The 26,423-nt window shown below is 51.6% G+C and overlaps 9 protein-coding genes across 9 annotated transcripts; 5 read left to right on the top strand and 4 right to left on the bottom strand.

Annotated features, from left to right (window-relative positions):
- Positions 1–82: 82 nt before the first annotated feature.
- BDV59DRAFT_176488 (snoRNA-splicing protein PRP40) lies at positions 83–2,651 on the top strand. Its single transcript, XM_073689450.1, has 3 exons — positions 83–253; positions 318–1,529; positions 1,588–2,651. The coding sequence occupies exons 1-3, from the start codon at positions 113–115 to the stop codon at positions 2,593–2,595; spliced, it is 2,361 nt and encodes a 786-aa protein (XP_073548700.1). The 5' UTR covers positions 83–112; the 3' UTR covers positions 2,596–2,651.
- An 873-nt stretch (positions 2,652–3,524) lies between these two features.
- On the bottom strand, positions 3,525–4,705 carry BDV59DRAFT_18932 (P-loop containing nucleoside triphosphate hydrolase protein). The gene has a single exon (XM_073691589.1). The coding sequence runs from the start codon at positions 4,667–4,669 to the stop codon at positions 3,578–3,580; it is 1,092 nt and encodes a 363-aa protein (XP_073548699.1). The 5' UTR covers positions 4,670–4,705; the 3' UTR covers positions 3,525–3,577.
- Positions 4,706–6,772: 2,067 nt separating this feature from the next.
- Positions 6,773–11,634, top strand: BDV59DRAFT_18827 (chromatin-remodeling ATPase CHD1). The gene is made up of 2 exons (XM_073691387.1): positions 6,773–11,308; positions 11,362–11,634. Exons 1-2 carry the CDS (start codon positions 6,897–6,899, stop codon positions 11,492–11,494), a joined length of 4,545 nt encoding a protein of 1,514 aa, XP_073548698.1. The 5' UTR covers positions 6,773–6,896; the 3' UTR covers positions 11,495–11,634.
- Positions 11,635–12,704: 1,070 nt separating this feature from the next.
- BDV59DRAFT_176476 (uncharacterized protein) lies at positions 12,705–13,682 on the top strand. The gene is made up of 2 exons (XM_073689449.1): positions 12,705–12,952; positions 13,017–13,682. Exons 1-2 carry the CDS (start codon positions 12,723–12,725, stop codon positions 13,036–13,038), a joined length of 252 nt encoding a protein of 83 aa, XP_073548697.1. The 5' UTR covers positions 12,705–12,722; the 3' UTR covers positions 13,039–13,682.
- Positions 13,683–14,108: 426 nt separating this feature from the next.
- Positions 14,109–15,732, bottom strand: BDV59DRAFT_176474 (C2H2-type zinc finger protein). Its single transcript, XM_073689448.1, has 2 exons — positions 15,121–15,732; positions 14,109–15,012 (listed from the first exon to the last, which is right to left on the bottom strand). The coding sequence occupies exons 1-2, from the start codon at positions 15,656–15,658 to the stop codon at positions 14,393–14,395; spliced, it is 1,158 nt and encodes a 385-aa protein (XP_073548696.1). The 5' UTR covers positions 15,659–15,732; the 3' UTR covers positions 14,109–14,392.
- A 531-nt stretch (positions 15,733–16,263) lies between these two features.
- On the bottom strand, positions 16,264–17,244 carry BDV59DRAFT_192727 (aldo/keto reductase family protein; the record flags this gene model as incomplete). Its single annotated transcript, XM_073692098.1, has 2 exons — positions 16,264–16,744; positions 16,814–17,244. The coding sequence occupies 2 exons, from the start codon at positions 17,242–17,244 to the stop codon at positions 16,264–16,266; spliced, it is 912 nt and encodes a 303-aa protein (XP_073548695.1).
- A 436-nt stretch (positions 17,245–17,680) lies between these two features.
- Positions 17,681–18,984, bottom strand: BDV59DRAFT_176471 (uncharacterized protein). The gene is made up of 2 exons (XM_073689447.1): positions 18,246–18,984; positions 17,681–18,186 (listed from the first exon to the last, which is right to left on the bottom strand). Exons 1-2 carry the CDS (start codon positions 18,390–18,392, stop codon positions 17,821–17,823), a joined length of 513 nt encoding a protein of 170 aa, XP_073548694.1. The 5' UTR covers positions 18,393–18,984; the 3' UTR covers positions 17,681–17,820.
- A 112-nt stretch (positions 18,985–19,096) lies between these two features.
- Positions 19,097–20,609, top strand: BDV59DRAFT_18801 (AhpD-like protein). Its single transcript, XM_073691333.1, has 2 exons — positions 19,097–19,545; positions 19,610–20,609. Exons 1-2 carry the CDS (start codon positions 19,194–19,196, stop codon positions 20,362–20,364), a joined length of 1,107 nt encoding a protein of 368 aa, XP_073548693.1. The 5' UTR covers positions 19,097–19,193; the 3' UTR covers positions 20,365–20,609.
- Positions 20,610–21,154: 545 nt separating this feature from the next.
- Positions 21,155–21,754, top strand: BDV59DRAFT_176466 (uncharacterized protein). The gene is made up of 2 exons (XM_073689446.1): positions 21,155–21,469; positions 21,531–21,754. Exons 1-2 carry the CDS (start codon positions 21,384–21,386, stop codon positions 21,685–21,687), a joined length of 243 nt encoding a protein of 80 aa, XP_073548692.1. The 5' UTR covers positions 21,155–21,383; the 3' UTR covers positions 21,688–21,754.
- The last annotated feature ends 4,669 nt before the right edge of the window (positions 21,755–26,423 follow it).

The raw sequence follows: 26,423 nt of genomic DNA, 5'->3' as shown, positions 1-26,423 counted from the left end.
CCAGTGCAAACACTGCAAACATCCCTGACCACTAACCAGCCGCCGTCTGCTACTTTTTCCTTCTCTTCTTCTCTTCGGACGACATCACTCTTTTGCGAGAATCCTCCGCAGAATGAATCCTATGAACGGTCCTCCGGCGACCACCTCCCTCTGGCAGGAGGCTCGCAATGCTGATGGACGAGTCTACTACTACAATGTCCAGACCAAAGCCACGCAATGGGCGAAGCCCGAGGAGTTAATGACACCAATCGAGGTAAGTGCGCGTCCATCGCAACCCATCGCCGACCTTCACTAACATGGTTACTTTTTCGTCACAGCGCGCTTTGTCGAACCAGCCTTGGAAGGAGTATACCGCAGAAGGTGGACGGAAATATTGGTACAACACCGAGAGCAAACAAAGCACCTGGGAGATGCCTGATGTTTATAAGAATGCTTTGGCGCAGGCTCCAGCTCCCCAAGGCCCACCAGCGGCGGCACCAACTTTTGTCGCGGGTGGAGTCAGCTCGTTGTCCTCGTACCCCCAGCAGCGCGAGCGCGATGACTACGACCGAGGCTATGGCGATCGACGGGGTGGATATGGTTCGATGGACACAAATGGCCTTGCAGCAACTCCCATGCCGGGAATGCAGCAGGCGGAGCCCGAGTACAACTCGCTCGAAGAGGCGGAGAATGCGTTCATGAAGATGCTAAAGCGCCATAATGTGCAGCCCGACTGGACCTGGGAGCAGACCATTCGCGCGACCATCAAAGACCCGCAGTACCGTTCTCTGAAAGACCCCAGGGATCGCAAGGCAGCCTTTGAGAAGTTCGCGGTCGAGGTTCGCATGCAGGAAAAGGATCGGGCGAAAGAGAGATTCGCTAAGCTCAGAGCAGATTTCAACACCATGCTGAAGCGTCATCCTGAGATCAAGCATTACAGTCGTTGGAAGACAATCCGCCCAATCATCGAGGGTGAAACTATTTTCCGGTCGACGGACGATGAGAATGAGAGACGCCAACTTTTCGAGGAGTACATCCTCGAGCTGAAAAAGGAACATATGGAAGCAGAAGCCGCCAAGCGCAAGGCTGCGATGGATGAGCTGACCACCATACTCAAAACCCTGGATCTTGAGCCTTACACACGCTGGTCTGAAGCACAAGCCATCATCCAGTCTAATGACAAGGTTCAGAGTGACGAAAGGTTCAAGTCCTTGAGCAAGTCCGATATTCTGACTGCGTTTGAAAATCACATCAAGACATTGGAACGCGCATTTAACGACGCACGCCAACAGCAAAAGGCTGCAAAGGCAAGGAAAGAACGGCATGCACGTGAGCAGTTCATCGATCTACTGAGCGAGCTCAGATCCCAGGGCAAAATCAAGGCTGGGAGCAAGTGGATGAACATCTACCCCATGATCAATGAAGACCCTCGGTATCTTGGCATCTTGGGCAATTCTGGGTCTTCTCCTATGGACCTCTTCTGGGACGTAGTAGAAGAGGAAGAACGCTCGCTACGGGGTCCGCGCAGTGATGTTCTGGATGTTCTTGATGTAAGAGCTTTTCTGAATACTTTCCTATCGATAGATTTCCTAACCACTTTTTCCCTAGGACAAACGCTTCGAGGTCAGTCCCAAGACCTCATTCGAGGAATTCCATTCCGTTGTTTCTGGCGATCGCCGGACAGCCAATCTCGACCCGGAAATTCTTCAACTTCTATTCCAGCGTATCCAAGACAAAGCTGTGCGCCGAAACGAGGAGGAGAAGCACGCGGCGGATCGTCACCAACGCCGTGCTATTGATGCTTTGCGGTCCCGCATAAAGCGTCTTGAACCTCCTGTCCGACCAACTGACAGCTGGGAGGAAGTGCGTCCCAGAGTAGAAAAGTATGAAGAGTACAAATCTCTGGAGAGCGATGAGCTCCGACAAGCCGCTTTTGACAAGGTAGTCCGCCGCTTGAAGGAGAAGGAAGAAGATACATATCGTGATCGGGACCGCGACAGGGACCGTGGAAGCCGTCGCGACTACGACCGCGATTACCGGAGCTACAGAGGCGAGCGGAGAGGTGCTTCCAGCCGTCTTAGCCGCACTCCCGAGCCGGATGCGTACGAGGCTGACCGCCGCAAAGCTCAGGCGGACCGGGAGAGATCTTACCGAAAGGCCAGTGGACTATCGCCTGTCCGTGAAAGACGGGAGGATCGCGATCGTGATCGGGAGCGCTATCGCGAACGGGAGCGTGACCGTGACCGGGACTGGGATCGTGAGCGGAGCTCTCGTTCCCTCAGCCATTATGACCGTGAACGCCGCGACCGCGAAGAAGAGCGCGAGCGTCTCTATCGCACTCGTGGCGACCCCCGGGGCGGTCGAGACGAACTGGACTACGGCGCGGACACGCGAAGCACCGTCAGCAATGACCGCCGGCGCCGGCGCGACAGTGACGCCGAGAGTATTGCCAGCCGCTCGGCCAAGCGCTATCGGCGCGATAGTCGCGAGAGAGACCGCAGCCGGGGTGCTAGAAGAGATCGGGACCGTCGCGAGAAGACCCCCGCAACCGAAGATGCAAAGAAGGAAACGGCTGTGCACTCAGGCAGCGAGGAGGGAGAAATTGAAGAGGAGTAGGTATTTTTGGTCTATGTAGTAGCATTATACGTAAATGCAAGTCAAGCACTTTGTTGGAACCTTATTGTGTAGTGATAACGAGGGCTCTCGTAGGCATAGTTGCAACTGTGCGTCTAATGAGACGCAGGTACCCAGTCTCCTATCGTTAGTTCCAGTTCACGAGCTTTTAGGAGGGCATTCACCATTATTATTGATTATTAGTACCCTCCGAGCTAAAACCAAGAATCCAAGACTCAGGTGATCTTAATTTGGTGGTAGATTGGTGTGATGTATATATATTTAGCACGCTTATCGCCCCTGTTTACGGAATATTGAAGCACGTGGGTTGACAAATTGTGTTCAAAGTAATAGGTAAGAACGAACTTTCAACTAAACAAGACGAAGATATGCAGAGATATCTATAGACAGTGGCTATCAAACTTGGCCAAATCCCAGCTACCTTCACTAGATCCATCATCTCATGCTAAGTTGACGGGCATCTATATCATAATATCATCGAGAACTTTTGACAGGCTCAACTCCGGCATGATCACGCCAACCAACAAGCACATAACCCATAACCCAAGGAAGACCCATACGAAGCAGAGTCCCATGTTTCCATCTCGAATCACGCAGAGCGCAACTTTAATGAGTTAGATGGCACAAAAGGGTGTGGACTGTTCGGAACGGAGGACAACGGATGACGGCATTTGGGACGCAGCGAAGTGCGTGACTGGGACAGATGAAACCACTGCCTCTAGTCCTCTAGTCCACATCGTCATCCTCCTCATCCTCCTCATCCGACGCATACTCCATATCACCCAGAGGATGCACACCACGGCGACGAGGTCGCCTAACTCGCATCGATGCCTTGGTAACGCCGAAGAACGCCACTAACCGAAGGATTCTCCATTTACCACGACGTCGGCCTTGTTGGCGCCGGTCGGAGTCGCGACCATCACGTTGATGACGATCGCGGTCATGGTTGCCTGGAACAACCTTTTCAACTCTCTTCCTCCAGGAAGTAGTAGTTGCCACTCAGCTTCTGCTCCTGGTCCATCTGGGACTGGTGCTTGTTGATACGAGGACGGTAGCTATTGGGATCACGACGGAAGGTGACGTCCAGGTTCCTCAGGAAAGTGTTGCAACCAGTGACCAGAGACTCGGGGGCATTGGCATGGGCGTCAACGGACGGCTGGCCGTCGAAGACAATGACACGATCAGCCAGGTAAGTGGCCATGATGAAATCGTGCTCGACGATGAACGCAGTCTTCTTGGTGTGCATGATAAAACGCTTGATAACTCTAGCGGCCACGATACGCTGCTCGGAATCGAGGTAGGCACTAGGCTCGTCAATCAAGTAGATATCAGCGGGAAGACCGAGGGCCAGAACGATGGCAACACGCTGCAGTTCACCACCGGACAGGTTCTGCACCTCCTGGTCGATGAAATCGTCGATCTTGAGGGGCTTGTACACATCGGTCTGGAACTGGGGAGACAGGAAGGCGGCCTTGATACGCTTGAAGAAGAGCTGACGGACGGTACCCTGGAACTTGGGGGTGATCTTCTGGGGCTTCATGCTGATGTTCATGCGGGGGATGTTCATATCGCCATCGGGCTTCTCAGCACCGGCGAGCATCTTACAGAAAGTCGTCTTTCCGGTTCCGTTCTCTCCCATCATGACGATGATCTCGGAGTCGGTGAATCTTCCAGGGTCGATCGACAGACGGAAGTTGCCCAGGGTCTTTGTCATCTTGGGATAGCTGAAAGCACGGCCCTTATCGACCATAAAATCGTCACCAGCCTCAGCGATACGGAAAGTGAGAGATTCCTCTCTGAAACGCAAGTTCTCGGTGGGGATGTGACCATCCAGGAAGATGTTGATACCTTCACGGACCGACGCAGGCATGGTAACCACACCGTAGAGCGCAGGCTTTCCGTAAAGCACGCAAACAAAGTCGGACAGATAGTCAAGAACAGACAAATCGTGCTCCACAACAATGACGTAGTCGTCAGGACGCAGCAGTTCACGGATCTGACGGGCAGCAGCCAGACGCTGCTTGACATCAAGGTAAGAAGAGGGCTCGTCAAACATGTAACTGTAGTGCGTTAGACGTTGTTCTAAATGGATTTAGTGCAGTGGTTCAGGCTTACACGTCGGCCTTCTGAACGCAAACCAGACCAATAGCGAAACGCTGGAGCTCTCCACCAGACAGGTGGTCAATATCACGGTTCTGGACCTGACGGAGTTCTGTAATTTGTTAGAGACATGTCGACTTGAAGTTAATAAGGTATAAATACCGAGAGCATCAAGGATGTGTTCCATGTTGTCCATCTGGGCACGACCCTTGATAAGATCTCCGACATTTTTGACGGGACCCTTAACAGCGCGAGGAATCTGATCGACGTACTGAGGCTTCACGACAGCCTTCAGATCATCCTCAAGCACCTTGGTGAAGTAGTCTACGATATCGGTTAGAGTAGAGTTCCTTATTCAACGGGAGAACTTGTTATGCATGATACATACTCTGCAACTCAGAACCACGGAAGTAGCGCAGAATCTCTTCCCAGTCCGGAGGGTTATCATAGCGCCCAAGGTTAGGCTTCAGCTTGCCGCTCAGAATCTTCAACGCGGTACTTTTTCCAATACCGTTGGTACCGACAAGACCGAGAACCTGTCCAGGACGGGGCATAGGAAGACGGTGGAGCTTGAAACTGTTGGCGGAGTAACGATGCGTGACCTCGGTTTCCAAGTTGGTGGGCAAGTTGATGATATGAATAGCACCGAAGGGACATTTCTTGGGACAGATACCGCAACCGATACAGAGGCGCTCGGAGATGAAAGCGATCTTGGACTCGGGAGTCACTTCGATACAGAGCTTACCCGTCCGGACGACGGGGCAAGACTTTTTACACTCTTGACGGCATTTCTGCAAGAATGAGCGCGACTGTGTGGGGTCGGGGGTAGGAAAGCGTATTAGGTATCACATACCTTCGGTTTGCACTATTATCACGAAAGAAGGTTAGGCAATGCGTTGGACAAGAAAATGGTGGCCAGAAGGGCAGACGCGGGGCAGAGTGCACTTACTTTGTCACTATTGACAATAGCAATACTGCAAAGGAAAGAAACCAGTCAATATAGAGGATGGTAAAGGAGAGTAGCGGATTATACCGAGTCAGCTTCTCAGACATGGTGCTCAGTTGGGATTGAACGCGCGCGCAACAACCGGTAAGTCAGTGTCTAGATATCCGTTAGGCCTTGGATGGAGACGGATCGAATGTGTCAGATGAGGGTGACGGACCTGACTAGAAGATCGACACTGCGACAGGAGCACTGGCTAGGAGGGAGAAGTGAAGCCAGATATGTCTATCTGCGCCAACGGGGGAGAAAGAAAGACGGTCGAGCTGCGAAGAGGGGCTCCCGTGAGAAAACTATTATGGCCCGCCGTCCATTGTGGGCAACCCGCTCTCCGGCCTCAGGCACCAAGGCGGCGAGCATTATTTCCCACACCGCTGATTGGCCAGTGGTGCCACCCCCGAAATTTCTGCCGGAGGAATAGTAACGCCGAATTCCGTAAACATCTGATATCATGTGACTGAACTGACACGCTAATCCCGATGGGGTCTCGCTTGACATCACACTAACCCTATGGGGGAAGGCGGGCTGTGGCAGCCTGACAGTTCAGGCCGCCAAACCAATCCTTCACGGGCGACTCAACCTTCCCGACTCTCTTCCTAAACCACCCTCTCATCATACCGATTCTCCCATCCTCGCTGTTCCTCTCCACCACTTCATCTCCCCCTCCACCCCCACATTTTCGTCTCATTTCTTCCACCATTGATTGTTTTGTTCTTCCCGATCTCGGGGTCACCAAGCTATGAATGGTATGTGATTTTTTTTCTCTGATTGTGCTCGTTCAGGCTGTTTTTGCCTGTGTCCGCTGGGTACTTTCTCCACGGCCTCGACCCACCGAAGAGCACCAGGAATCCCTATTCATACCTCATGACAAGGCTTATCATACTGATTTGGGCCTTTTCTGGTGTCTCTTGCTTCCCCTGGGCCTGGTTTTGTGATTGAAACTACCTCTGCAGCTGCTGTCCTGCCTCCTATCATCTCCGTCGCGTTCCATCAAACCCTCCATCAAAAAACATCTCCATTCATCCGACCTCATCTTCTACCTCATTGCCGGGGCTCCTGAGCTTCAATTTACCGCCAAACGCGTCGCGTATTGCTGCATACCATCCCTCCGTGCTTTCCATCTCTCCCCGGCCACGTACGAAGCTTCAATGCTGATGCCATTTCTTTCTCCGCAGCTACTAGCATGGTGATCCCATCTACCTCCGAACCCTCGGCCACAATGACCCTGACAAATGGCTACACAGCCTCTCCTGCCTCTCATGCCGCTAGCATACCCGATGCACACACTACTAGCGAAGCTGGGAGCAACCCGCCTGACTATCCTGAGAATCACGTCGTCTCCGACTCCTCCCCGGAGCCTGATGCCGCCGATGATTCATATGATGCCGGCTCTCCTGATGCGGAGGGCGAGGATGATGATTCTGTAATGGCGAATGAAGTGAATCCAACGAGCCCATCTAGTGGTGAAAATTCTTCACCCCCCGCACCGTCGCGAGGCATGAAGCGCAAATCGCCGTCGTTGAATGAATCGGACTTTATTAGACAGAACCCAGATTTGTATGGACTTCGCCGAAGTACCCGTCCTCGTGCTGCCCGTCATCTGGTCGAGTCCGGATCAGATTCTGAATCCGATGCCGTTGCGCCCCGCGCTAAACGACGACGTCCGGCCGTCTCTCAACAATCCTCCAAACGTCCCTCCCGCTCGGCCACTCGCTCATTCTCTCAATCCTTCACCGACGAATCCGATAGTGATGAATATGGACCTATTCGTGCTCGTTTAAGTAAGACCAAACGGCGGCGACTAATGCAAACTTCCATCAACAACACCCCTTCGCATGCCGAGGTCCGTTTCTCTACTAGGAACGCTTCGAGAGTGTCCAATTACAACGAGGACGATGACGACTCCATGTTTGAAGATGATGCAGAAGACTTGACCCAGAATTACTGGGTGAACACCGTGGAAGACAATCGCCCTGCTGTGGATGTTGTCCTCAACCATCGCCTCAAAGATGGTGTAGATCCCAATAGCGCCGAGCTCGGCCGTCATGACTTCGAATTCTACATCAAGTGGCAAGGGAAATCCCACTACCATGCAACCTGGGAGACCAGTGAGACCCTTGCCAATTGTCGCAGTACTCGCCGGCTGGACAATTATGTCCGCAAGGTCCTGTACGAGGAAATCCGTCTGAGGCTGGACGAAGATGTAGCCCCGGAAGACAAGGAGAAGTGGAACCTTGACCGCGAAAGAGATGTAGAAGCTATTGAGGACTTTAAGCACGTGGAGAGAGTGATTGCAATGCGCGACGGCGACGAGGGCACTGAATACCTCGTCAAATGGAAACGTCTCTTTTACGACTCGTGCACGTGGGAGACGGAAGACCTTGTTAGTGAGATTGCGCAGCGCGAAATAGATCGCTTCTTAGATCGATCATCCCGGCCGCCGATATCTGACAAGACCGAGTCCTATCCTGCCACCCGCAAGCCATTTGAAGCGATCAAAGGCACCCCTAGCTTCGTGCAGAATGGTGAGTTGAAGGAGTTTCAAGTCAAGGGTGTCAACTTCATGGCGTTCAACTGGGTCAAGAATCGTAATGTTGTTCTTGCCGACGAAATGGGTCTGGGCAAGACCGTCCAAACAGTCGCCTTCATCAGTTGGCTCCGCCACATCAGACGCCAGCAGGGCCCTTTCGTGGTAGTCGTCCCCCTCTCAACCATGCCATCCTGGGCAGATACCTTCGACAATTGGACCCCCGACTTGAACTACGTTGTCTACAATGGCAACGAAGCTGCTCGCAGTGTTCTACGGGAACATGAATTGATGATTGATGGTAACCCGAAGCGTCCCAAGTTTAACGTTCTCCTCACGACCTACGAATATGTTTTGTTGGACTCATCCTTCCTATGCCAATTTAAATGGCAGTTTATGGCAGTGGACGAGGCTCATCGTTTAAAGAATCGGGAGTCTCAGCTTTACCAGAAACTTCTCGAATTCAGATCCCCCGCTCGGCTTCTCATCACGGGCACACCAATCCAGAACAATCTTGCTGAGCTCTCAGCCCTCCTGGATTTCTTAAACCCTGGTTTGGTTGACATTGACGTCGATATGGATCTGAACGCAGAAGCTGCCTCCCATAAGCTTGCCGAGTTGACCAAAGCCATCCAGCCATTCATGCTGCGGCGGACAAAGTCCAAGGTTGAGTCTGATCTTCCTCCCAAAACCGAGAAGATCATCCGAGTGGAGCTGTCGGATATTCAGCTTGAATATTACAAGAACATCCTTACGAAGAATTATGCAGCGCTAAATGAAGGAACCAAGGGACAAAAGCAATCCCTCCTGAACATTATGATGGAGCTGAAAAAGGCCAGTAACCATCCCTTCATGTTCCCCAACGCTGAGGCGAGGATACTGGAAGGTAGTGTTAGACGGGAAGATATCCTTCGTGCAATGATCACTAGCAGCGGTAAAATGATGCTCCTTGATCAGCTCCTCGCAAAGCTCAAAAGAGACGGCCACCGTGTATTGATCTTCAGCCAAATGGTGAAGATGCTAGACCTGCTTGGCGAATACATGGAATTTCGTGGTTATTCCTACCAGCGTCTCGACGGAACGATTGCTGCTGCATCTCGTCGGTTGGCTATCGAACACTTCAACGCTCCCGCTAGCAGTGACTTCGCTTTCATTCTTTCGACTCGAGCTGGTGGACTCGGCATCAACCTTATGACCGCTGATACAGTTATTTTATTTGACTCCGATTGGAACCCGCAGGCGGACCTGCAGGCCATGGCCAGAGCCCACCGTATTGGACAGACCAGGCCAGTCAGTGTGTACCGACTAGTTTCCAAAGATACCGTGGAGGAGGAAGTGATTGAAAGAGCTCGGAACAAGCTTCTTCTTGAATTCATCACAATACAGCGCGGTGTCACGGATAAAGAAGCCTCTGAGATCCAGAATAAGATGGCCCGGAGTGGAATTTCCGTCAGCGAGCCAAACTCCACTGAGGATATCTCGCGTATTCTCAAGCGTCGTGGTCAGAGAATGTTCGAACAGACTGGTAACCAAGAGAAGCTGGAGCAGCTGGATATCGATTCAGTGCTAGCCAATGCTGAGTTGCATCAGACCGAACAAGCCGAGGAAATCCAAGCCGACGGTGGCGAGGAGTTCTTGAAGGCTTTTGATTATGTTGATATCAAGGTGGATGATCTCACTTGGGATGACATTATCCCCAAGGACCAGCTCGAAGAGATCAAGGCACAAGAGAAGAAGAAAGCCGATGAGCGCTACCTTGCTGAGGTCATCGAACAGAATAAACCCCGCAAACGGAATCTTCCTGGAGAAAGCAAAGATTCTAGAGAAGAACGCAAAGCGAAAAGACGCGCGAGGGTTCAAGTCAGTATCGATGATGGCGACGACTCTGATTCAAAAGATCTGGACTCTAAAAGGCCTCTTATAGAAAAAGAGTATCGCCACCTTTTGCGTGCTTTCTTGCGCTACGGTGATATCAATGATCGTGAGGACGATATTATTCGCGAAGCACGTCTCCTCGAGCGCGATAGGGAAGTTGTACGTGCTGCAATGCGCGAAATTACAGACAAGGCTGCTGAGCTCGTTCGCGAGGATGTGGAAAAAATGGAGGCTCTAGAACAAGCTGGAAAAATGCCCACCAAGAAAGAGAAGAAAGCTGTTTTGTTCGATCTCCATGGGGTTAAACGCCTCAATGCTTATACCATTGTTGAACGTCCGACTGAGATGCGCATACTGAGGGAGGCAACGTCCGCAGTGCCAGATTTTAAAAACTTCCGCGTTCCCGAAGCAACCAAGGCTGCTGATTATTCTTGCCCTTGGGGTGCACGAGAAGATGGAATGCTTTGTGTTGGTATTGCCCGACACGGGTATGGCGCTTGGGCCCAAATTCGGGATGACACCGATCTCGCATTAGGGGACAAATTCTTCCTTGAAGAGCACAGGGTGGAACGGAAGACTGAACGAGCCAACGCTGAGGATAAGACGACGAAGTCGCCTGGCGCTGTTCACCTTGTTCGTCGAGCAGACTACCTCCTTTCTGTGTTGAGAGACAAAGTCACCAACGGGTCCAATGTTACCGCAAAGAGGGCCGTTGAAAACCACCACCGAAATAATCGGAAGGGTTCTCGTCCCCTTGGTGCCAGCGTATCTGCTTCGCCGGCGCCATCAATTTCTCGCAAAGGTCATCGTGAACCCGAACGTTCTCGGCAACGCTCCCACACACATGGTGCGCGGGACAGCGTTGAACGGCACCACACGCCCAGCCATGATTCGCGGCCGAGGTCTGTTCATGATGGCGAGCGGAGTCGCCATAGAACGTCTGACGTTTCAAGTGAAGATGTCCGAAAGCGCAAGATCAGCGAGAACGGTCATTCTGGCAAAGAAGATATGGCTCGTCAATTCTTCCGACCCATCCGTGAGAAGCTGAAACAAGCTTCATCGATCACCAAGGAAAACATCCCGAATAAGGCCAAACGAGCTGCTGAGCTACGTAATTTGCTCTCAACGGTTGGTGGTTTTATTAGCGACACATTGAAGCAGCACGGCACGCCTGCTCTTGAGACTCGCTTATGGTTAGTTCTATATGCAAATTAGATCATTTCTTTACCGCTGACTTTGCGAGCAGGGACTACGTTTCGGTCCATTACTGGCCAAACAAGGAAGCCGGAGGGGCAAAACTCCGTGATATGTATCAAAAGCTATCAGCCGCGCTGAAGAAAGACGATGTTGAACCTACGCCAGCTTCGAATGGAAATTAGACCTGGCATCTGTCGCATATACAGCGGAGCATTGATTGCAACTTTTTCTTTTTACGCTTATGGGAGTTCATACTTCGTTTCTTTAAACATTTTTTTGCTGTGGTAAATACGCATCACATTGGGAAGCATGGCGACGGCGTCTGGTATGATCTATGAAGGAGTGTTGACCACGAGTGGACTGATGCTTGCATGACAGATTTTTTGGCTTTATAATTTTTTTCTATTTCTTGCTTGATGTCGTTGGTCCTTCTCACGGACTTTGAGTGAAAGGTGGACCTTGATGTCTTGTTGTTTTTATATTGATGTGCGCGGTCTCCCCAGATACTGGGGGTGTAGGGACGGCCTTGGTTATTGTTTGCTACCAGTCGCTTCAGCGGTTATCACTGGGAAACGGTCCATGAAGAATTCTGCACCGAGAACTTGTATACATCTTTCTCGCAATCAATGCTACTTCAGGTCGTTGATCTGATCCTTAAAGATGTTATTCCCTTACCGCAAATCCCAATTGTGCGACGCTGTCTGATTTTCAGATCGCCATAAAAGCTCCTGATTACACCTAGATTGCTCCGTTAGCGATCCGTAAGCAATCAGCACACGCACTGGGCGCGCCCATACCACGATCCCGCTTGACCCCAGAGCAAAAAGGCGGCGCTGACAGAAACATATTCTGGAAATGGAAAGTCGACGCTGTTCCGTCGAAATCCCGTTCAATAGTACGGGGTATTATGGTAACCCTGTTATATTCCCACCTGTATCTGGTGAGGTCTGGATCCTTTTCCAACTCTTGATTCCTTATTTCTCTTTGATCCAGTGAGAGATGCTAAGTTAGTGTATACGAGTGAATCATCATGCCCTGCAACTTAGGCGGCTTATAAGCTGGCCGCCTTCTTGGGTTGATAAGAATTCTTCTGTGCTCTCAATTGTAAGATGGAGGTCATCATACTGCTCCGAGACCCACATCCGAGTAGATAGACTTCTGCACTGGCCGCCAGAAAAGCGATGGGTCTGGCAGGCCAAACCGTTAATTCTCACGTTCAGAGAATCCCTTGAGCCAACGTGATCTACGACAGACCCGAAAACGGTGTCCTGCCAGTTGACAGCATGGCAGATGCGATGGAAACCCAGTGTCTCGTGGGGGAGAGCCCGAATATGCTGATCCTGCACGAGGCGCAAGATATACGTGAATGAATAATGTGGTCTGATTGAGATGTACAATGGGGTGATATTTATGCAAGGACCTATGATATGCTGCCGGTTCCTGACGGCAAGGCCAGACCTTCCACTAACAATCTGTCCCAAGACGACATCCTGCTGTCCAGTCCATCGCGACAAGACAAGAGACCAAGCGGTTTTAATGGCTGTCGCCATTGTGATCCCTACAGGGAGTCTCACATTCGAGATGACACTATGGGCTCTAATGGGGCTTGGCTTATGCGTTAATTCCCTGCGTTGGCTGAGGTAGGTCATTAACGCCCCTCCCAGCTCGTGTTTCCAAAAGGATCTAACTCTTCGGTGTGACCAGTGGACTTAACAAGGAAGATTGAGGGGCTGACCGGATTCACTGGCAATGTGCCATGACTTAGAGTGAGTAGATCTTCAATGATCTTAGGCAAATATCGATCGAGTTGCGCGCGTGACAGACGGAGAATGACATCCTGAGTCGTTGACACTACCGCACCATGCAGCGAACAAGGGAGATGTCTCTGGGTTCCCTGTCTAAAGAGTTTATTTGCGACTGAAAACTAACGTCTTCGTTCATTTCTAGCTGCGTGAATGGAGCCGGGACTGAGCGAAATATTACCTGGACCGTTTGACCCTGGTAAGGGACAAAGTAGCTTTGAAGAACTTCCTGGAAGGTATCATAATGCCTACTGGTGCACCTCGGTTAAGAACCTTCGTTTTGCGGTGAGATTCTTTAATTTTCATCTTTAATTTTCATGGTGTCTCAGTGGTCATTGGTTTTTGTTTCAGAATCACTCTATGGCCTTGTATATTCTGCAACCCCGGAGCAAAAGAGGGATAAATAATTCTGACTATATGGAGTGTGGAAGGACGTTTATGACAAAACGTCCATAGGCGGATTGATCCTTTATAGAAGGGCTTTGGTGCTTGCAGATCACATCCATCATTTAACACATATTCCGACTTCGCATACTATAAGAATAAATGACAGTGTGGCACTATTGGCTCCGTTAACTTAACATACGCTCACACAGGGTATGACTTCGTGAGCAATATATTCGCAATATTACCTGTAGACCATCCCAACTTTACTACTTACAGAAGGCTGATTGGGAGGCAGGGTAGTGGGCTCTGATCAGGCATCGTATCCGAGTCTGTGTTATCCACGGCGACCGAAATTTCTTAAATAAAGCAATAGTGGGAGAACGTCGATTTAATCCGGTGATGAGAATCCAATACATTTGTGGGGGTACGCGGCGAGTATATCGGAATCGGGTGTAGTAAAATCAAAAGCCACGCACAACCATTGCCTTTCTACCGACATCCGCAGTTACTCTGTATGAGTTATAGTCCTGGAAGCTGCCTAGCAATTGAGAGGCCGAAATATATAGATAATTTGGTCAAGATAGATGAATGGTTTTACGCCTATGTACCGCGCAGAAATAGTCGAAATCCCATAATATAGAATACAAGGACAAAGAAACCCATGTGGCTGAAAGAGTTGCTGACAAAAAAGAAAAAAAAAAATAAAAGAATAATGCATATACCGTGACTCAAATCGTACCTCGGAGACTAGGTAGAAGCCGCCAAATCAGGACCTTGTGAAGCAATCTGAAGCATAGAGACGAACGATAAGCCACCGTGGAGGCGTAGTATCCATGGAAACGGGGGAAGAAAGTCAGATTAAGAAGACATAAGAGAGACAGGACGCAATGCTCATGGGGGTGATCCCGAGGCGGCGACGGGCTTTGTCTCTGCCCCTACCCCATTGGATTCAATATGCTGTTGTGATTGAGGGTTATCCACACCGTTGGCCGCATTAGCCGGCGCAGGTCCGCTCTCCATGAGGAGCGTGAACAGTCGGAGTTGCGCTTCAATCATGTCGTCAAAGATGGCCTCTTTCTCCAGCCACGCCTGCTTCCGCTTGGGCCGGATCTTCTCCCATTCATCGCGGAGACCCAGTCCTTCCTTCTCGGCCCAGTGGATCTGCCGTCGTAGTAAACGGTAGAGCTCCTGCGGACGCATTCTCATCTCGTGCTCGTCGAAGCCCAGCTCCGGGCTGAACTCAGGGATCTCAAACTCATCGAGGTCATCCGTGCCTGCGGTCTCGTTGGCGCTTTCGCTATACTGGTCCGCCTCGTCCTTCGGGGGATGCGATAGCTTCAACTTGATGCGTTGGAGCTTGCTGACTGGCGTGCCAGCGGGGGTACCTGCGACGGAAGGGGGCGCGTTGTGATGTTTCGGGACAGGGTCGGACGGTCGTAGGGCTTCGGTCTCGTGGACGGTCCTCATATGTTTTGCGAGGGCATCGGAGCGGGTGAAGCTCCGGTCGCACTCTGGCGATGTCTAGGTTAGCTACGGGACCCGCGCTCATTTCCGCACCAGGTCTAGCTTTGACAGGAAGGCAGGGTCTGAGACCAAGCGGAGCAATAGGGAATACTCACCTGGTAACGTGCAGTAGAACGGTTTCTCTCGAGTATGGCTTCTCATATGGGCGCGCAGTGCGTAGCCGCTGGCGTGCGTTTGACCTTTTCGATTGCAATCCGTCCACTCGCAGGAGTACTTCTTCTGCCGGCTGCCGATGTGCTCATTGTGGATGTGTTGGACCAGATCGTCCATGTTTCCGAAGTCGCCGGCGCTGCAACCATCCCAGAGACATGTCGTGGCCTGATCGCTGCCTTTGCCGCTGTAGTCCTCGTCGACGGCGGCTCCAATTAGGGACAGGGTGCCGGGGGAGTTGGGGATCTCGCCGGAGGTGTCCGAGGAGATGGAGCTCGAGGGGGAGGCTGGCGGGATGTCATCCTGGAAGGTTGTCGAGACGGGGGTGTTGCGATCCCATGATGTAGCTCCTGTGCGACGGCGCTTGGAGGGAGGCAGATTGGAGGCCGAGGGCGAGAAGCCCTGCTTGCTGGTATCCTCGCGATCCGACATGTCGTCGGAGGCAGCTACTGACGAGAGAGGAGAACCAGGAGATTCGGCCATTGGAGGAGAGAAGTCGAGGCGGTAGCAAGTCGACGAGAGAACCGAGATAAAGGGGGTGAATTGGGGGGTGGGCGTGAAGCGTTGATGGATGGGAACAACCATGCGCGGTCGAGTACTATGCGCCCGGGCACGTGATTGACGCTATCCTTAATAATTCTTTCGTCTGTTTCTTCCTCTCTGCTTCCCTTCTTCCACTGCACATACCCAGGACATGAGGACAAGGTCATCTTGGTTCTTTATTTCTTACCGCATTAATGCCATTAAAGCCTACTAACACACCGTGAGTACCATCCTCCTTTCCACCCACGTTGCATGATGATTTTCTTTCAAGAATTCTGCAATTCCGACGATCTCCTTCTGTGCGAGACCGCGTGTTGACCCTTCTACACTTGATCTGACCTCAATTCCGTTGCTCTGCTTGCCACACATCTTCAGGCGAACCTAGCTGACCTGAATAGAACCGCAGGCATCAACATCATCATTCTATCCCGACATATCGTGGCCAATCGCAATAGGTATAAATAAGATATCAATATAATTTTCTCGTTAAATCACAGCACTTGCATATGCAATGCCGCCCAGAAGCTCTATACATCGCCTAGCCTTCAGTACCGCCCCCCCACAACCTCGTTCTTTTCCAAGATAGCATCAATCTCCGCCATCTCCTCATCGGTAAGCCGAGGAACGCCCTGTAGATTCTGCGTGACCTTGTCGGACGTAGTGCCACCGGGAATAGGGATCAGCGTGGGCATGTCCGGACGACCGCTCAGCGTTAGGATCCAAGCCAGCGCGATCTGAACTGGCGCGACGTTCTTCCGCACAGCGAGATCCCGCACCTCGTTCACAAGCTTGATGTTCTGTTTCATGGCCTCATCCTGAAACTTGGGCAGGAGCTTGCGGAAGTCGCCGTCCGGGATCTCATTGACATTCGTAAAGGCGCCCGCCAACACACCCCGGCCCAAGGGCGAGTATGCCACCACGGGGATGTTGAGCTCTGCGCAGGTCTTCGCGACTTCGTTCTTGAGGATGGTCGTGTCGAAGAGGGACAATTCGACCTCTACTGCAGCGATCGGGTGGACCTTGTGTCTGTTTTGAACCGTATTCGTTAGAACTCGACCAATGTGAGGTAGAAGGCTCCTGGGGAGGGAAACGTACGCACGACGGATCGTCTCGGCATCGACCTCGCTGAGACCAATGCCACCGATCTTTCCCTCCTTCTTGAGCTGGGCGAGAACCGACACCGTCTGCTCCACAGTCGTGGTAGGGTCCTGGCGCGCACACTCGAAGATGTCGATTGTCTTTCTCCCGTCCAGCACGCGCAGACACTCGTCCACGCTGCGACGGATGTTGGCCTCCGAGCCATCGGGAGCGAGCTGTCCGACTTTCAGCCCGCCCTTGATACTCAGGACAACCTCATGGGCCTTGTCCGGATGCGCGGCGAAGTACTTGTTGAGAAGGTGGAGGGAGTTGTATTCCGGGGTGCCGTAGAGTTCGCCAGCGTTCCAGAAATTGGCGCCGAGCTTGAGGGAGGTGTTCAGAGCGTCGAAGCATTGTTCCTGGGGAGGGGGCTGGGGAACCCAGGTCATTCCTGGTAGTATCTGTTAGCCATCGTCACGGATCGTGGTTGAAGCGGACAGCCCCGCGGTGGAGAAGCTACGCACTCATTAAGCCGTAGCCGGTTGGGCCGACTTCACGATCGACGAGCGTAGGCATAGTGGGAGGAATGGGAGGTAGCTGTTCGATGGAAGGGGGTTCGGAGAGTGTGACTGCTGGTCAGGGTTCTTGGGTGGAAGTGGAGGATGGAGGTGGATGGTGCGGCAGGACAAGATGGTTTAAATAACCCATCACTGACTCTTCGGAGTCTGTTAACTTCGTCCGAGTTTGACCATCTTAGCAAAGGCTATTGTGGCTATCTCCACCGAGAGGCAATGCCTAATTCGAGGGTCCTGTGTCGTTCTACGAGGATCTTCCGACAGCTTCCCGGAGTTAAGCTGGATTTACGCGGAGACCGACGGTCGTTGAGCCAGATTAATTTTATTGTATGCTAACACTCTCTTTCCATCTTGTCATCGTCACTCGTATGGTCGCTGGTATCAGAACATTAAAAACCACATAAATGGGCTAAAGGAATGGCCTAAGGAGCAGAAAGCAGGCCACTCATCCTAGGAATTCTCAATGCTAGAAGCTATGGCGTGTTCCATTTTGCCCGTGAGAGCGCCCAGTAGATCACTCATGAAGCCAAGCGGATCCTCTTGTGGGTTGCGCATGTCGTCCTCCCCTTTAGTGCGGTTAACGCTGTCCGGTGCATCAACCCTGACATCCTCGCTAGACGGGGGTTCATTATCTCTGCGGCTCTTCTTTCTGGAGCTTCTCTTCTTGGGCTGTTGGGACCCGAAAATATGCTTCCAATCATGGTTGAGATGACCGAGCTGCCCAAGCCCGATGTTACTCAGGAGATGTGTGACAAAGTCACCACGGATATCGTCATATTGGGGGATGGTCGGGTCATCACTATCAGACATCTCATTCTGTGGGATGTCAGTCAACGAACTGAAGAGCGGCGACTGAGACTCTGGGACATACATACCGGGCTTGGAGAGCGGGAATCAAACAATCGGATCACGGCTTTGGACTTGTTCAATCCGCGGAGGGGATAGGCGTCAACGATGGAGGACAGAGCCAAGAGTGATAAGATGAGGCAAAGAAGAGACAACGGCTTGGAAGTAGACGCCATTCTAATTGATGCGACGCAGTGAAGTCAACGCCCTTGATTGTAGGTAATTGTGAAGATCAAACAGAGTCGAATTCGCGGTGGAGAGGGTGTCGCTTGATATATGCGCTCCCTCGATCGCTCCCTGGAATCCAAGGTTGCGCTGCCGCCATGCGGAATGAGTGGTTGCCGCAGTGGCAGATGCCGCACAATGGGCACTCCCAGCTTGTACCTGTATATGCCTCGGAGAAGGCTGAGTCTCTTCCACAGTTCTATCCAGGCGTCAGGGAAGGGTCACAGCCCTGTCCGACTCCTAGAAACCTTGAATATCCTGACTTGGGAGGTCACGACGGAAGGAGGCAAGCCAGGGTCGAAGGCAGGACGATCCTACCAAGGAGCACATTCCATCCACATTCCCTCCCTCTACCCAACGCTCAATTGAGCTTAAGAGGTCCCGCAGCTGATTGCTGTCACCGATCATTGTGGACCCACGTAAGGGATCGATGGGAGCTGCCCGGAATGTTCCTGTTGACAGGACAGCAGCCCTGCATCCTCAACACTGAGAATTGACTCTATAGAGAGAAAGGAAAGAATCCAACTGTCGCTGAAGGCGAAGAGCGACGCGGTGGGAGGTTGCGGATGTCCCGATGAGGAAAGGTGTAGACGGGGAGGTTGGGGACCAATCGGAAGGTGGCAGGCAACAACTTCATTCCCTCAATTCACTTTCACTCACTTTCACTTTCACTCTCATTCTCAGCACTTCGCTGTCCATTGGACCCTTGAGATCTCTGGCTAACTTTGACCCGATCTGGCCGACATTCCAGCATGTCTCCTCCAGCCAAGAAGATCAAGTGGAAAAAGGGCCTGAAGTTCCCCTCTCTGGAAGAGGGCCGAGCCGCCCTAATCCAGCACACCATTGACCAGCAACAGTCCTTCCGGGTCGTGAAATCAGATCACAAGAGGTTCTTCACTCGGTGCCTGAGTGGGCCGGAATGTCCCTATCAAGTGAGTCTCTATGTGCGCAGGGACACTGTGAACGCACAGGTCAATCACTACAAGCCGCATACCTGCAAGCCAGAGACCCATGTGGGTTGGGTCCCTCCCGAATCTGGGGCCAGCCACAAACAGATGGAAGTCAATGGCGTCCAGCTTGAGGCCAACCCTCAAAATGAACCTGGTATTTTGGGTTCCCTCCAACGGTCGCTTGTCACTTTTCGACTTCTTGCTGACGGTGCCCTTAGTGAATGGCGCGCCTAATGACATCGAGAGCAACGTCAAGATAGACGAAACCCCTGGCCAGGGCGCAGCTGTCCCTGAGAAAGGCACAGTTTCTGAGGCCTCTAAAGCCATTGAGAGCCTTCAAATTGCAGAGGAGACTGCCGCAGTTGAGGACCCTATCACCAGTTGGGATCAGGCCGTTGCGGCCGAAGAGGCATCCACCCCGATGGTCAATGTCAAGGACAAGAAGAAGTCAAAGAAGCAGAAGAAGAAGAAGAAGTCTAAGACCAAGAAGGACCAGAAGGCCCAGAAATCCAAAGAAACTCAGCCCAAGACTCCCGAAGAGCCTCCCACTGGAGCCCGCGAGCCTGAGTATAACGCCGTCTACGATAAAGGACTCCAAACCCGCCGCGAGGTCCTAGGAAATGCACACGTTGACCACTCGCTGGCAGCCAACTCCAATGCATTCTCCCGTCCAATGCAAGAGGTAGTGACGGAGTGGGCCTGGGGTAACGTTTGGAACCGCGAAGGCTTGAATCGTCAGCAGCGTAGCCTTCTGAACATCGGTCTATTGACAGCGCTCAACCGGACGCCTGAACTGGCGGTGCATGTTCGGGGGGCCATCAACAATGGCCTCAGTGAACTTGAGATTCGCGAGGCTATCATCCATTCCACGGTGTATTGTGGAGCGCCGGCGGGGATGGAAGCGACGCGAACGGCAGAGAAGGTGTTACGGGAGATGGAGGAGAATGGAGAACATGAGCGTGTTCTGAAATGAGTGATCCGGCACGGTATCTGTTACATTTTTTTCTTTGAAAATTAGCCGGGCAGAACGGCATGACTGAGTATTCATGCAGTGGTGTATACTCTACCATGTCCCATGAGACTTACCTTTTTTTTTTTTTTGCCCCGAACGAATGTGCGAGGAAGGATGAAACTGAGGTGTCCATGCGCGGGGTACCTGGTGGGTGCGAGAACTTGCTTATGAATTGCTATGGCCTAGGTTCATGCCACCAAGTCATGACTTACGAACTGCATGAGAAAAGTGTGTTTGTGTTAGATTTAGATTCTTATGCAATTAAATGACTGCAGGGTCCGAGTTCCACTGTATATTGCACACGAAAGGGTCTGCATGAAAGCCCTCTATCTAGAAGACCCTAGGACAATGTTCTACCATCAACAGTACACCCTTCGCTGGAGCCCGACGTCCGACACTACGGTGGAATGTCCTGTGTCGTGGATAATGCCCACTGCTCCCCGGTAGCAGGTTAATTGGTGCCCGGCCGACACAGGGGCACATAGATATTCGAGGGTAGGCTTACCCGACCTCCAAAGGGAGCCTCGAGCAATCGAGTCCAATCAGTTACACAATGCTTAATGGGCATTACGCGTAGCCAAGACTTTAAGGACAGTAACCATGCCTGTTCACCACACGCTAGGTAATCTCTTGCCAGTTGAAGCTTAGCGAATGGATCACCAGACCCCGGCACCGCCATTACAGCTGAACGCAAGCATAGTATGCCGTAGAAAGAGAAATGACAAGGGACTGATCCCATATGGTAGATGTCGTCGTCATTTCAAGTGTCAAGGGTGCGAATGCATGTCCACCGTCCCAGTCCTTGCCCACTGTTGGTCAGAGGGGAAGGCGACGGGATGATCCCGGTTCTGGATGTATGCGTGATTCATGCCTATACACAGGCGTTGATGGAAAGAACATGGAGGATTCTGTATACAACGATATGTAAGCGGAAGAGCATCCCCGATTAGGGTTGATCTTGATCCAAGAAGATACGAGCCATGGTACATCTTTCCTGGCCCCTTAAAAGCACCCAGCTTTTCATCTCGGATTATCCGAGCAACTTATCCGCCCATGGTATTCGTCCCTGAAGAACCAAAAATCAACTGAGAAGTTCTTTACCTGAACGCCGTAGCAGGCACACTCACAGAGCCCACGTCCTCACCACAAAAGGTCACTCAAAGACCCAATGTTGAAACCCTGATACCCGCCCGCTGGCCCAGGACGCCACCGTCGACCCTCTCGCAATTCTTTTGGCGCCAGCCCCACAACTGGGCCGGCGAGCATTCGTATGCACCTACGTAACTTGGGAAGCGACAATAAAGTTATCACGCTTATCGAGGTGGGCGAATCCCTGGGAAAAAAAAAAAAAGCAACAAGACCCGGGGAAGGCGGACGCAAAGCAGAACCCACTTGCCATTCCATCTACCGGATCGGAACGAGTAAACAATGCTTCTGCCTTGTAGATGGGCCCTTCGGAGATTAAGCTAGCCCCATGAAGCGTTTGTTTGTGGCCCTATGTGGCTCGACAGGCTTACGTAGGATGGCAGCACTAGCTAACCGAAACGCTTAGCCTGAGCTAAAGAAGAGCCTAGATAGACGTATAATGGCGCTTGCGGGCAGTGCATACGTAGACTACGTCTGCGTCGTCCTGGCTGTCATCAGGGACGGACCCTGTGGCGGCGCGTCGTCGTCGTATCTCGGACGAATGCGAGCTGCGATGCCTGTGTCAAGAGCGGTGGTGCACCCCACTGCGTGACGTCTCTGCTGACGAAGCCTTGGTGTTCGTATGTTCGTATCTGATGTGTCGGTGATTGTGTAGAATGAAGTTTAGATCAGATTGATAGTGGACAAAGGTGCTTTGTTGGATAAGGCACGATTACGCTGGAGTACTAGGATACTAGTACTGTCTGCAGAGCATGATGGTCACAGCCACTCGACCCTAGCACCACAGAGGGTAAGGTATACGACAGCAGGTCCATATACTATCCCAATGTAGAGTCGTTAGTGCCAAGTGAATTCTCAAATAAGTTCATCCACCCGATGCTATCAATCTCGGACTAAATTTCTTTCGCCTCCGATATGGAAACGGACTAGCAAAAATTACCGGCAAGACGGCTAACTGTGAAAGTTCAGGCGAGCATTACCTTACCGATTGATACGAAGACCGTAGGTACCGGCCGTTCAGATTGCTCTTGGGTTTCGTGTCGAGACACAAGGTTCCAGTTTCCGGCCCCAAAACCTTCTTTTCGGACCCTGAAGATCTATTATTTTGGGTCAGCTGGAGACTCTCGTTAGGTTGGCTCCTCGTTGGATAGAGACGCCTTTAGCTTCGGAGCACATGAATCATCCACCAATTTTGAACCCTAGACTACTCCGTACCTGGATATGATAATTGAGATCCAAGTCTGGATTTGTCCCCGTGTGGCTGTTTCAAATCACATTTTCTTTCCTTCAGTTCTTGTTTATGCATGTGCGCCTGCGTCGACTGCACGGGATCTTTCCGTTGCCACGCAGGATCGACCTGTGAATTTCCTTCTACGGAGTGAAGGTCTGGTCTTTATCACCTATGCCGTAGATTTTACGTTTGGTGTGGGAGAACTTCGGGCATTGCGGATAAGGGATTACAGAGCTGTATCGTTTCATCTGCCGCTCCTGTCACCGGAAATGTTTCCAGTATAAGGGTCAATTACGATTTAAATTGATAATGGGCATGTTTCTCAACAGTGGTCAGATCAAATAAGTATACGTAGTAGCATGCGCAGTACCTACGAGCCCTGGCATTCCCTGATAGATCTAATGGAAGTAAGGAAGTAAGTCACCACCTGGATCCGTAAGTTGATCTGGACAAGAAGGTTAGCGCATACTTGTGCACTCCGTAGAATACGGTGTATGTCTGATTACTTGATGTGGTATCAGGGCCTGAGAGAGGGTCTTTGGGGAATTCCCTGCCTTTCGCCCTAGTCTACTGCATCTTTTAGTACACTTGCTGGGATCTAGTCAGGGAGTACGAGTCAGTCCCATATTTCACGAAAAGTTTTCCATAATCGAACCCATAATAGGGCTGATATTGGCTGGGAACTTTGAACCCAAATAGGGATTTTTCTGGTTCTGAAGGCTTTCTAAGCATCACGATCTGGACCAGAAGGAGAGATGCCGTGGAAGAAAAAAGACATTTTTTTTTTCTCGGGGTGTAGAACCTCCGCTGACAAAGCAGCCAAGTCTCGGCCAGTTTCAGCCGAAGCCCCGATTGCTCAATCCGGAAGCGTTTGATACGGATACGCTCCGCAGGCGGTCTAGCGAGCTCGCACTGGGTCTCGGGTGAAAACTACGGAGTATATGGCCCTTCCCTGGTTCACGGCCAGCGGGTAAGCCTTATTAATGGCTACTACATCATGGCCTGGAGAACAATGGAAGCTTTTGTCGAGCGAGTGGAGCGACGATACGAAAGACAGGGTGCAATGCAGACTTTCTCCCCTGAAGGATCAGCCTACTGTAGGGACCTGGAGTAGTCTCTCGTTTAGTCCCAGACTACGGAGTTCTTGTGCCGAATGGATCGGACGGACTCTGGCTAGCAAAGGAGGGCGCAGCAATCAGAAGCGCACCATCCACCCTCCCAGACGCATCAAACCCCAAGACTGCTAGCCGCAGAATACCGCCCCATCAGACTCCATCCCCATCATCCGAAGGGACTCCAGTGCAATTCACCCGGCCTTGGAACCCTTCCCATCCAAGACCACTATGCGTGAACTAGTTGCATGCCCAGATCGACCCGAACTTGGCCAGGCCCAGGACTGGTTGATCAGCGTCCGTGGTTTATCTTGGCGTCTCAGCCCATTTCTCGGATGCTTAGCCGTGCTGTCATCTGGAGTTATGCCCTATCCGTACCTATACTTATTGTATTACCTTACCGTACGCGTAAGGTCATCACAACCCTTGGCATGTCTGTGCCCGTCCACGTTACCCGACATACGACGTATACGCAGTACGCTGGTGACGCAAGGAAGATGCCCTAGGGACTCTCCGAGCTGCATTATCTCCGACAGCTGACACGACCATATCCGAAGGCATCTGCATTTCTCTATCGCATGCAATGCGATAAGCGATCCCCACAAAACCTCCCAACCCTGCATAGAATCCCATGGGAGGCGCAACCCCCAGCGCCATTAACCTATAGTAAAAACCCGACGACGACTAACCGCACGAACGGACCAATCGACACGTCAGGAACGCCGTAAAGTTCCCAACCGAAGCTGCCATCATTGGCCCAGGTCTGCGGCCCTGACGCGTATGACCCGTCAGTACCCTAGCCCCGAAGGAGGGGTGGAGAGGCGAACTAAACCAAGTCCACAGGGTAAATTAAAATGCAAGTGAAGAGCATCAGTGGCGGACGAGCCGGGCTAACTGGTGGACCGGGGCACCAACTTGCCCGAAAGAAAGACCGCGTACGTGGATTGGAACAGCTATCTCGGCGAGTGTGATGGGGGAAGGGGAGAGACACTAGATACTAGATAAATATCAGTGGATGTATGGGGGATCGCAGCGCCAAGCTTTTCTGATGATGAAAGTTGCCGTCATTGCCGTGTCTATCATCTCCCGTCCACAGATGAATTCAACAAAAAATGCCCGCGAGGCTTTTTTTTGTCGATCCTTGACGGTTTGGCCTGTCCGTAAGGCGAAGGGCGTTCTACGCACTGCCCACTTGCGGAGGGAGCTGCGTTGCTTGACGACGTTGGCCCAACGCGTATGCAGCACAGCCTGGTCTTGGGGACCTCTCTACTCCGTATTAGTTGGAAAACTAACTCGTATGCTAAGAATGCTAGTCCAGTGTGATATGGGTCGGATGAGGAGGTATGCTCGACCTACGATGCGAACCTTTCTGCCTATAGTGGTTCCTGATTGGTAACAAGCTACCTTATTGGCGCTGCAGAATTGTGACTGGTGCAAAGTGTTCGGCGAATGGATATGCTTTTGGGAAATCTCCAATGGATCATGCAAGGGATGCTTCCACGTTTTGACAACCTCGGCCATTTAAGCCGCTCGCTTCGGCATTAGGTTTGGACATAGGTATGTACGGTACAACGTGGATGAATGTCCCTGGTTATTTTTGTCTTCGTAATCGGTGCGGTGGCTACGGAGGTGAATTCTTCCAGAGAACGCCGCGAAAAGACACAGGAGTGGGACAGGCCGGCTTCCAGAATATCGCCACGATGGTACGGTGTACTATGTACTGTGTATAGTACTGCGTACGTTAGCACGGAGTCTAAAGAAAACAAGAAATAGAGCCCCATCATCGATAGCCATTCCAGCCTATGAAAAGAGCGATCACTTTCTCATCTCCACCGAGTCCCCCCTCCAAACAGTGTACTCCGTAAGCAGCGTACATAAGTTAGCGCTATCACTAGCAGTATCGGATGTGCATGACCACCCGGGGGTCTTGGATTCAATTCTACGTATGTTATGGATTCTTTTTACCTATTTTTCTCACTCTGACGGCTGCGCACATCCAATCGTCTTGCTTCGTCAGATAAATCCGAGACCCGGAGGAGAGTTCCTAATGCGGATTCGGATTTAGGGGGTAAGAGGCAAAAAAAGCGCTAATGGACGGGAACCAGAGAGAAGAAAAAGTCAACTGAATACTGAAATTTGGTACGTTTGGTCAGGAGGGACACACTTATGCGCTGTTCATAAGAGGGGAAGAAAAGAACAGATCGCTGGGATCGGACCAGTAAAGGGACATCCCACCCATAACTAATGCGGGATAGAGGACTACGGTTTTATGCCCCTGTGGCTAAAAGCTTGTCCGTAAGGCTCTGTTTGTCTCCTGTCAGTGTTGTTCTGTTGTATTCAGGGGCACTTTACCGGGTCAGGTAACGATGGGCCAGCACGAGCGACGGGATGATATTGATCAACGGCGCGGCTCTAGCTCGTTGACAAGATTATTTGAGCCAAGACGGGGACAGGGCGAGATAGGAGGATCTATTTTAAGTGTCCAGAGGCGCATCGATGTGTCTATTCTTGTCTTTGAGTATCGCCGGACG

The sequence above is a fragment of the Aspergillus ambiguus genome (assembly GCF_047715705.1).
Source record: "Aspergillus ambiguus strain CBS 117.58 unplaced genomic scaffold BDV59scaffold_12, whole genome shotgun sequence".
Lineage (NCBI taxonomy): Eukaryota > Fungi > Ascomycota > Eurotiomycetes > Eurotiales > Aspergillaceae > Aspergillus > Aspergillus ambiguus.
Note: the sequence above shows the minus strand (reverse complement) of the source record. Positions and strands in the feature narration are given on the sequence as shown.